Source organism: Notolepis coatsorum (assembly GCF_963971535.1).
Source record: "Notolepis coatsorum genome assembly, chromosome: 18".
NCBI lineage: Eukaryota > Metazoa > Chordata > Actinopteri > Aulopiformes > Paralepididae > Notolepis > Notolepis coatsorum.
In genome coordinates, this window is record NC_140182.1 from 58,352,954 (window position 1) to 58,364,395 (window position 11,442).

The window sequence follows — 11,442 nt, forward strand, 5'->3', positions numbered from 1 at the left end:
TTATTATTATTATTATTATTATTATTATTTATTAGCATAGCCTACATGACGCCGGAATTTCAATCATTGCCATTTCCAGTCGGGAGGCTTTTTTCAACATATAGCACAATGAAAATTGTACGAATAGGATATTGGAAAACCTTCAGGAGCGTGAAACCAGTGCAATACACAAAATAAACAGCCAGAGTTTGAATGACAGGAGGGAAATAGGCTACTCGCGTGGAGAAGCAATTCCTTTCTGTATAGCCTAACAGCAGCATAATGAAATCATTGTCATAAGGAAGAACACACATTATTTCTTTTATATGTGAATAGCTTGTGTATAGGAGCTCCATGCTGCTTTTCTTTATGTAAGCAACTGTCAAACTCCAGCTAGATGGCTAGATTAATTATCTTTCTGCGTTGAATGCAATTCGAATAAAATGAGAGCATTTCTATTCCGACGCACATTCCCGGTGAGATCATTATGGTAGAAATAGAAGCGGTGTTCCTATAACTGTTGATAAGTACAACAGTAGTATTAGTAGTAACAGAATATAATCACACTCGCCTACCACCACAGAGACCCGGGTTCAATTCCGGCTTGGTCTGTCATCCCTGACGGTACGAGTCCTGGTCGTTGCAACAGTGAGGAGGGAGGAGAGCCGGGGGAGATAAATAATAATAGTTACATAAATAGAAAAGAGACAGATAGTGCATACATCACAGAGGTAAGGGAACTAATTAAAACACACATCAAACAACCAAGTAAAATTGCATACATGAAGCAGAACAGTCAAATGACAGTTAAACGGCTGGGTGACAGTTGCAGGTGTCTGTAAACAACTCTGATAGATTCCTTAAAAGTAGTGAGGGGGATCAATTGTTCCAAGTATTTTCCACCGTGTTCCAACTGCTGGGAGCAGCAGCATAACTTTAACCCTAACCCTAACCTTAACTTTCTATCTGAACCATAACCATTACACGTTAAAACATACAATAGTATTGCTGTGTTTGTATCAGGGTGGGTGTGTCTTAGTCTAGTCTCACCTCAACCACAATCATTGTTGGTTCGACTCCCATGGTGATTTGTTTTGGAATAATATCTAAATATATGACTAACAGCTATAACATAAGATCTGAACATCTGATAAGACTGTGTTTCGCCAGTACGCTCCAGACAGCTTTATTTCAATGCAAGGGACTAGGTGTTCGACTTGAAACAGTCCTTACTCCTTTTGCAGGAAACTTCAAATACAGACCATCCCAGGATGGAAGAGACAGGAGCGCCCTTATCTTACCTTTTTTCTGATTGTACATATGCCTTTGTTTTGATTGAATCTTTTTTCTTTGTACATTGTCGTTCTGTTTCATATGAAGGAAGTAATTATATGACTGTGGTCACCTATGGCTGGCTGTATAGTGGACCTTATACATAGACCCCTAACACCAACTTCCTGTTGGCTCTGAGGACGTTGCCCATTACACTGATCTGCAGACAGGAGCACTGCCGTCTCTTCCATATTTGAATATCCAGTATTGAAGTATCTTCGGTAAGACTGTTTCATGCTAAATGAAAGGACTTTGTCAAACGGTGATTGACTTTCAGATCCATACGTACAAAAATAATGCTCATGCAACAACCAAACATTTTAGTAAAAGAAAATGTTTTAGTTTTTTTATTTAAAAATAGGTTTTATTCCACCAAAAACAGATGTCTCAACATTTCTCAAATTCAATTAGGCAACAAAACAATCAAGATTTACATGAGATAATCATGAGATATCTAGATTTGTTCCATATGACATAAAGCAGAACGCAGGCATAAACAGCCAGATGCATCCTCATTGATGCGCAAATGTGCAATATGCCAACAGCTGACTCACGCTCTGCTGTGCTTTGCGCTTGCCGAATAATCAGCCATGTGCACTTAGTAGGTTTGCTCCTTGCACCATATGGGATAACACAACAGAATGTGAACTCAGTGAAACATACTATAGTATCTCAGATACTTTGAATATTTGTACTATTTTCCTCATCACCACAGCATATGGTCTGATGACTAGGCTACAAAGATGCCCTTCTAGTATTTTTTTTATTCACTTGTGTCAAAGGTGTTTGTGGATTTGGTTTAGTTATATGTGGGCATACAAATGGTACTGTAGCTTACAGTCATACTGTATAAATAGATTTCCAAAATGTAGGCCTAGATTTGGCGCAGGTTTGTGCTACACTTCTGCTCTTTCTAAAATCTTACCTGTTATACTCCAAACATTTTAGAATTACCCGCTAAGGATCTGATGCAATTATCTCTTGTGGCATATCCTGGGGGATGATTACTGTATATCGTATTAGGCTACAGCTCTGTATTATAATGCTAAAATGCACCACTCCAGACAAACTACACAGGCCACCCTTTGTATAATCTTGGCATAGGGCTAATCATTCCATGAAATGACTCAGAAGAAGCTTATATCCCCAGGCCATCAGGCTGCTCAACGAACAATAAACACTATGCAACAACCATCAAATGCACACAGCACACACATCCACATGCACACACTCACTTTAAACAAACAACACACTGCAGCACCCACTCTCCACACTTTAGATCACCTAAACACACTTTATATTGATTGGTAAAGGATTTGCACTACAACTCGTACACCTTACTGTAAATTGTACCTAAATTGTACCTCATCCCATTTCTGCTTTTCACTATATAGTATTGTATATTAGTATATTGCATAGTATATTGTATATTGTATGGTAACTCAGTTACTTCTAGTCTGCATCGAACATTGTACATATGTCTATACTGAACACTGGGACCTCTATTTTTACTTCTTTTTACATGCTACTTTATTTTATTTCATAATTATCTTGTCTAGCACAGTCTCTGGAGCGTAACAGTAAGAAGCATTTTGTATAAAAGTATTCTGTACTTCTGTATGACAACTATTAAAGAAACTTGAACTTGAAACTTGAAATGGCTTTTCATGCAGTATTTCCATGTGCACTTGTACCAGCCTATTTGTAAGAGTAATACATTCGTTTAGAACTATCCTGTCACCTCCTACCATTCCTGCGAGCCATCATACCCTTACTGTTTAGACCACATACCAGTACATAGTTATTTTAATAGAGTTCTGTACAACGACGGGCACCATTGTAAAGCGCTTTCACTACCACACCACAGAAGGTTTAGAGTAAAGCGTTTAGTTTTTTCCCATTTGTTTTCTCCAGGGAGTCTATCCCCAAGGAGCACCTTACAGTACACCACAAACTCCTGACTCATGCAGCAGTCTCCTTCTTTTGTACATAGGTTGCTGGTTAAGCACCGATGACACAGGTTCCTGGTTAAGCATCGAGGACACAGGTTAGCTGGTTAAGCACCGAGGACACAGGTTGCTGGTTAAGCATCGAGGACACAGGTTGCTGGTTAAGCATCGAGGACATATGTTGCTGGTTAAGCATTGAGGACACAGGTTGATGGTTAAGCATCGAGGACACAGGTTGCTGGTTAAGCATCGAGGACATAGGTTGCTGGTTAAGCATTGAGGACACAGGTTGCTGGTTAAGCATCGAGGACACATGTTGCTGGTTAAGCATTGAGGACACAGGTTGCTGGTTAAGCATCGAGGACACAGGTTGCTGGTTAAGCATTGAGGACATAGGTTGCTGGTTAAGCATCGATGACACAGGTTGCTGGTTAAGCATCGAGGACACAGGTTGCTGGTTAAGCACCGAGGACATATGTTGCTGGTTAAGCATTGAGGACACATGTTGCTGGTTAAGCATCGAGGACACAGGTTGCTGGTTAAGCATCGAGGACACAGGTTGCTGGTTAAGCATCAAGGACACATGTTGCTGGTTAAGCATCGAGGACATAGGTTGCTGGTTAAGCATCGAGGACACAGGTTGCTGGTTAAGCATCGATGACACAGGTTGCTGGTTAAGCATCGATGACACAGGTTGCTGGTTAAGCATCGAGGACATAGGTTGCTGGTTAAGCATCGATGACACATGTTGCTGGTTAAGCATCGAGGACACAGGTTGCTGGTTAAGCATTGAGGACACAGGTTGCTGGTTAAGCATTGAGGACATAGGTTGCTGGTTAAGCATCAAGGACACAGGTTGCTGGTTAAGCATCGAGGACACAGGTTGCTGGTTAAGCATCGAGGACATAGGTTGCTGGTTAAGCATCGAGGACACATGTTGCTGGTTAAGCATCGAGGACACAGGTTGCTGGTTAAGCATTGAGGACATAGGTTGCTGGTTAAGCATCGATGACACAGGTTGCTGGTTAAGCATCGAGGACACAGGTTGCTGGTTAAGCACCGAGGACATATGTTGCTGGTTAAGCATTGAGGACACATGTTGCTGGTTAAGCATCGAGGACACAGGTTGCTGGTTAAGCATCGAGGACACAGGTTGCTGGTTAAGCATCAAGGACACATGTTGCTGGTTAAGCATCGAGGACATAGGTTGCTGGTTAAGCATCGAGGACACAGGTTGCTGGTTAAGCATCGATGACACAGGTTGCTGGTTAAGCATCGATGACACAGGTTGCTGGTTAAGCATCGAGGACATAGGTTGCTGGTTAAGCATCGATGACACATGTTGCTGGTTAAGCATTGAGGACACAGGTTGCTGGTTAAGCATTGAGGACACAGGTTGCTGGTTAAGCATTGAGGACATAGGTTGCTGGTTAAGCATCAAGGACACAGGTTGCTGGTTAAGCATCGAGGACACAGGTTGCTGGTTAAGCATCGAGGACATAGGTTGCTGGTTAAGCATTGAGGACACATGTTGCTGGTTAAGCATCGAGGACACATGTTGCTGGTTAAGCATCGAGGACACAGGTTGCTGGTTAAGCATCGAGGACACAGGTTGCTGGTTAAGCATCGAGGACACAGGTTGATGGTTAAGCATCGAGGACATAGGTTGCTGGTTAAGCACTGCGTTGTGTCTTGTGAGATGTATTGCGATGGGTTGTCAGGGGAACTCTGGGTGAGTCACTATGTGACTAGTGTCTAGTGTGCCTCTGCAACATATGTCCAATGAGCTGCCAGATTTACTCACCATCACGGAAAATGTTAGAATTACAATCGCGTCCCTAGCCGTCTTAACCCCAGGCGGGTGGGCGCGCACTGGCTGGCTATGTGCTACATTTTAGTTCAGACTCATCTTCACTCCCCCGTGCTTCTATTTGTCATCCTCCGTAGACCTCACCCTGGCTCCCGGTTATCTCCTCTCCTGTATGCCGCTCTGCCCCCCTTTGCCCCCAGAGCCTGACGAGGGGACTCCACAGAGCTGCCGTCCCTCTCCGTTGAATCGATGGATGGATGGATTCGCTCCGGGCTCGGGGGTGTGGATGTTGTCCTTCAGGGTGACCGTGTCACACACAGAGCCATGGGGCCCCGCCAAGCTCTGACCAATGCATGTACCTCTCGGAGCTGGGGGCCCCACACTGACGCACGTCGTATCGAATTAAGAGTTAAGGGCCTGATGTTTTCCAATGGGAGGGATCTGACGGTCACGTCTGAAAACCACACAGACGAGGGTGGATTGATAACATCTCACAGCTGCTCACGGCCACTTTAATCACATGGCCCTGCCGCTGGCGACGACGCAGGCATTAAAGCATCATTAGAGTCGAATGCGCTGAGACACGCATACAAACGCACGGCGGTCTGGGGAGAAAGAACGACGGAGACTGGAAATGGCGGATATCTTCGGCTAAAGGAAACTTCAGAGGTTTGCCAGAGGAAATGTGACAGTGATTTAGAGTGAGCCGAGGATGATCTCGGATTATCTGACAGATATCCAACACGGGGTAATATAACGTATCAGGCTCCCTATCGGTCCCGTCGCAGTCTGTAGTAAATGTGGCAAACAGTAATAAAATATGTTATTGTGCTCTGATGAAGGGCTATGTGCACTACTGGACACTTTAACATGTTGACATCATGGCCAACATAAAGAGGTGAAAATGAAACTCTGTCCTGAAATGTGTGTGTGTGTGTGTGTGTGTGTGTGTGTGTGTGTGTGTGTGTGTGTGTGTGTGTGTGTGTGTGTGTGTGTGTGTGTGTGTGTGTGTGTGTGTGTGTGTGTGTGTGTGTGTGTGTGTGTGTGTGTGTGTGTGTGTGTGTGTGTGTGTGTGTGTGTGTGTGTGTGTGTGTGTGTGTGCGTGCGTGCGTGCGTGTGTGAGAGAGAGAGAGGGGGGGGTGAGAGAGATGAGGAAGGGGCACGAGAGAAAGAGAGATGGGATAGTGTGTGTGTGTGTGTTTGTGTATAAATATATGTGTGTTTGTATGCGTGTGTATTTGTATGTTTGTATGCGTGTGTGTGTGTAATTAATGTGTTTGTATGCGTGTGTGTGTATATATTTTTTTATTTTGATTTATTTGTATATATGTGTTTGTATGCGTGTGTGTGTCTGTGTGTGTATGGCTGTGTGTATTATGTGTTTGTATGCGTGTTTGTGTATGTGGTTGTATGCGTGTGTGTGTGTCTGTGTGTGTATGTATGTGTGTATATGTGTTTGTATGCATGTGTGTGTATTATGTGTTTGTATGTGTGTGTGTGTACTACCTTTCTACCTTTTAGGTTTTTGACTTTGGAACTAATACAAATTTCTTTCAATTACTCCGAGAATGTAGAATATTGAAGATTCTGATCGATACAGATTGGTAGATGTTGCACTTTTGAATGTTCAGCTATAGTTAACTCAGGTTGACTGTACAGGACCCAGAAATTACTAATACGAATTAATACATATAAGGAAGTTCTTTTTTTTTGTTCAGGCTAAATTAACAGTATTGCGGGTTGTAGTTTTGGGTTAATTATTGTGACCTATCAGTGCCGCGGAGGAACATAACTAGGGATGTATGTCCGATATTGGCAATTTTTACATTTATTTAACCTTTATTTACCCAGGCAAGCAAGTAAGAACAAATTCTTATTTTATGTATTGTGAAAAGTATGCATAATGTTGTGTGAATTCCATAACACGAGATATGTAATGTTAATTACCTGAAATTATAAAAAAAATTGGGGGGGGGGGGGGAAACCCAGCTTATATCGGTATCGGTTGATATCAGTATCGGAAATTAAGAGTTGGACAATATCGGTATATCGGATATCGGTAAAAAAGCCAATATCGAACATCCCTAAACAGAACCATTGTTAATGCTAATTAAACCTTGAGTGAAATGTGATTTGGAATTTGTCCCCGACACCCATGCTTCCTGCAGCAGAGCAGCGTCCTCGGTAGAGCTGCCCCTTAGAGTCGTGAAGGACTTGAGAAAATGTGCTTAAGACCTGAACACAAAAGACTCCCAGGAGAAGATGTTCCATATGAATCAGATAAGCGAGCGCTTAAGAAAGAAGAAATGTCTGAAGACCTTGTTTTCAAGCACAACACCCACCTGGTCACCAGGGCATGTCTTTTGCCAGGCACGTGCACAGATAGGGTCCAAGGGGGGGCTTGAGCCCCTGCCCCTTTTTTTGGCTGGTGTTGATTGTATTAAATTTTTTCTTTATTTTATATTGAAATTTGGACTATGAAGAGGGAAATCTATAGTGGTATCCATGAAGGCAATAATAATCGCTCCGGTGACGGCGCTCTGGTGTCAAAAGCTAGGATTCAATAATAGAAAATAAATAGCACAAGAGTTAATTAACATGTAAAAATAGCAGCATGTAGTGATTAAACAAACAAAAACAAAAAGAAACGTGATTCAAATATCAGCCGGAGTCACTTCTCCTAGTGTGTGGCGGGGTTGGTATCTCCTCCAGACAGACAGCAAAAGCTCCCTGTCACACACTGATTGATATTATTAATATGATGTCCCTTCTCTCCTGCAGCCCGTCCACCACCAAGACCCCCGTCCCTTAGCCTTCCGATTGTTTGATCCCTGAATGGTTCCCAGAGACCCCCGACGTTCAGAGAGAGTGCTGCTGAAATTTGCTGAACTTGTAGAGTCAAAGCCGGTGTAATGATGGGCTTATTAAAGACACTGTGGGAGTGGAGGAGCTTAGCTCTGGCTGCAGCTGCTGCATTGGCTGTTTGCTCAGCAGTGGGGAGGGGGCTGATGAGAGAGAGTGGAAGAGAGAGAGAGAGAGAGAGAGAGAGAGAGAGAGAGAGAGAGAGAGAGAGAGAGAAGAGAGAGAGAGAGAGAGAGAGAGAGAGAGAGAGAGAGAGAGAGAGAGAGAGATGAGAGAGACCGAGGGGGGTGCTGGACTCTAGACGGGGGGGATAGGGAATGCCCGTTAGCTGCGGCTGCCAACCACGGTGCTGCGATTGAGAAAGCAGAGCAGAGGGGAACTGAGCCGCTGAGCGCAGAATGGCACTGTAGAGAAGACCGGCGCACTGAGAGAGGAGAGAGAGAGAGAGAGAGAGAGAGAGAGAGAGAGAGAGAGGGGAGAGGAGCGTATCAGAGCACGTTGGAGTGCAGAGGGGCTGAGACGCCACAGATGAGGAGAGAAGAGGAGGGATACAGGAGAGGAATATAAGGAGAAAAGTTACCAGCTTTGGGGGGCAAGTGTGTGTGTTCTCACGCCTCCTCCGGCCTCCGGAGAATCAGTGCTGAGGTCAGCAGGGGGAATGTGGAAGTGGAGCAGCTGGGGAGATTCAGGGGGGGTCTGATACCCTGGGATAGTGCAGCGCCGCGGAGGACCGGGAGACGTACATGATAGGACACAGGGGCACACGGAAGTTACTCTCAGATAAGGACGAGCCCTGTCGCGAGGCTGGGGTAATGCTGGCTCACAGGACCCCCTCCTGCATAGCTAATTCAGGACTACGAGCACAGGAACAGCAGCGAGCGGAAGACACAATTGCAGCCGTCTAAGGCAGTGCGGTCCTCCTTTGCCTCCACTTTGGAGCACCCTGCTATCTGACCGACCGGGTTCACCTGGGCTGTGTGTGTGTGTGTGTGTGTGTCGGGCTGTGTGTAGACGGGAGAATCTGTGTTTCAGTCACAGAGTGTGGAGAGACTTTTGGTGGGAGGGGGAGCGGGTCGCTCTGTCCGCTGATCTTTGAGACTATGTAGACTGTGCGTCAGGGAGCCCCGCAGCAGCAGTGTCCGCCCCAGAGCATGGAGAAGTCACAGCAGTGAGGAGTCAGCCATCCACCGCAGCCCGTCCGTGGACAGCCGCGACTCCAATCTTGCCCGCGCCTCCACGTCTGGCCGCCCGTTCGGGGGGCCGCGGACTTCACCGCAGGCGCGTTCTACGGCCTCCACGGGGCCCCGCTGGCGGCAGTGGCCCAGGCACAGACCGGGACGACAACGGCAACGCCGGCGGCTGACGCCGGTGCCGGAGACAAGGGCACGGCGAAGTACGGCAGTGCGCCCAAGAGCAGCAAATACGTTGGTCTTTTACCTGGATCTATCCTTTGTGTTCCTTTTAGAGTTCAAGAAGTGCAACATGGCGAGAGGCTGCCTCTGCTGCTTGAAGTATATGATGTTCCTATTCAACCTCATCTTCTGGGTAAGTGGACTCATTACTGTGTTACTATCTCTCTCTCTCGCTCTCTCTCTCTCTCTCTCTCTCTCTCTCTCTCTCTCCTCTCTCTCTCTCTCTCTCTCTCTCTCTCACTCTCTCTAATTATGCCACATGGGCCTAACAGCCGACCCCCGGCTGTGGGTTCACGCCGGCTCTGGCCCACCTCAACGTGCTCCGCGTCGAGGCTGACGAAGGAGCGTTGATTACCTTTTAAAGAAGTCTGCGCGGCGGGCTGAGCCCCGGCGGGCCGCAATTATGAACCATTACCGTGTGTCAAGGTGATGTGTTGTTCGTGTCGTCATCGTGTTTCTGATTATTACATCAGAGGGGACGCTCACACATGCTGTTTCATTTCGCACATTTGCTATTCCTGGTTGGTCATCGAGTCAGCGGTGTTGCGCCATGTGGCGCATGTGTGTGCGTGGTGTGCATCTGCGCACGCATGTGCAGTGCGTGTGTGTGTGTGTGTGTGTGTGTGGTGTGTGTGTGTGTGTGTGTGGTGTGTGTGTGTTGTGTTGTGTGTGTGTGTGTGTGTGTGTGTGTGTGTGTGTGTGTGTGTGTGTGTTGTGTGGGGTTCACTGGGGCTGCTCATTCAGATGGCTTTACAGTGTGTCCTGATTTATGGCTAACACAGGGATGAAATGTTACGCATGTTGTATAAGTCAAAGACAGCATGCCATTACATGTGGACAGTGAGGAGCAACACACACTGTATGCAGTAAGGGCATTTTTAATGAGCAGCCATTAGGATTGCACCCGTAAAATTTTTTGGTGGAGCCACAGTGAGAGTCTTGACCTGATTTGTACACTGTAAGAAAAAAAGCTGGTAAATGTCTGGCATCAATGGTTGCCAAATACTTACTGTCAAATTACAGTAAAATCAAATACATTTACAGATTACAACCTGTATTTAATGGTTAATGTTTTGATAAAAGGTAATTTACTGTATTCTTATGGCATTTACACTTAAAGTAGAAAAACAAAAGTAATCTGTAAATAATACAGTGAATTTCCCGTTAAAAAAACATAGTTTTTTTTACAGTGTACTTGTACAAATCGGGGCGCCCCTGATCCCTGTGCACTCCAGCTGTGAATACTGATTTGCGATAGTGTGATGATGATTCCTTTTTTTCACATACCGTATATATATATATATATTTTTTAAAATAATTCATATACTGTATACAGTATGTGCAATTGTGTCCAAAACCAGTAAGCATTAGCAGTGAAATCAAAACAAATGAGGGTGAAAATGTGGATAATTTCGGAGCAGAAATCAGATAATACGCTCTCAACTCTCCACACTATATTCAGCTGTAATCACCCTGGGACACCTGTCCAGCTTTGGGACGGCTTGTTGTTTGCCCCTGCATGGGCGCCCCCCCCCCCCACCCCCCCCCCCCCTCCCCCTCCCCCCCTGAATATTGACACAGTGGATTATCGGGTCTTACTGTCTATGGGAACCAATGCCTTTTGTGTGGAAGCAGCGAAGCATTAAGCGCAAAAACATCCCAATCAGTGTGTGTGTTGGGGGGGGGGGTCTCTACCTCCCCCAGCCCCCCGTGTCACTGTGCTGTGAGCCTGTGCTAAGTGGAGCACATCAAAGGAAGAGGTGTGGGCTTTATTCAGCATTGATTATACATACAAGGAGAGCACACACTTGTAATACTCCTCTCTCTCTCTCTGTCTGTCGCCGGTCCGTCTCTCCCTATCTATTTCTCTCCCTTTCCCCCTATCTATCTCCCTCTCTATTTATCTCTCGCCCTTGCTCTCGCACACACTCTCTTTTTATTGCTTTCTTTTTTTGTCCTACTTTATTGATGATGATGCTGCAAAGGCCGAGGAGCCCAGAACAAAATAATTTCACTCCTCTATGCTGCAACAGCATATGAATCACGTGACAATACATCTGAATCTGAATCTATTGTATTCCATCGCTTTAGCTCGCTT

The 11,442-nt window shown here is 45.5% G+C and overlaps 1 protein-coding gene across 1 annotated transcript in view; it reads left to right on the forward strand.

The window, feature by feature from the left end:
• The window catches only part of tspan9a (tetraspanin 9a), a 421,126-nt gene that overhangs the window by 329,914 nt on the left and 79,770 nt on the right, over nt 1-11,442 (forward strand). Inside the window, 1 exon segment of the mRNA XM_084334274.1 lies at nt 9,398-9,477. Coding sequence (XP_084190400.1) covers nt 9,415-9,477 — 63 coding nt within the window. The 5' untranslated portion in view covers nt 9,398-9,414.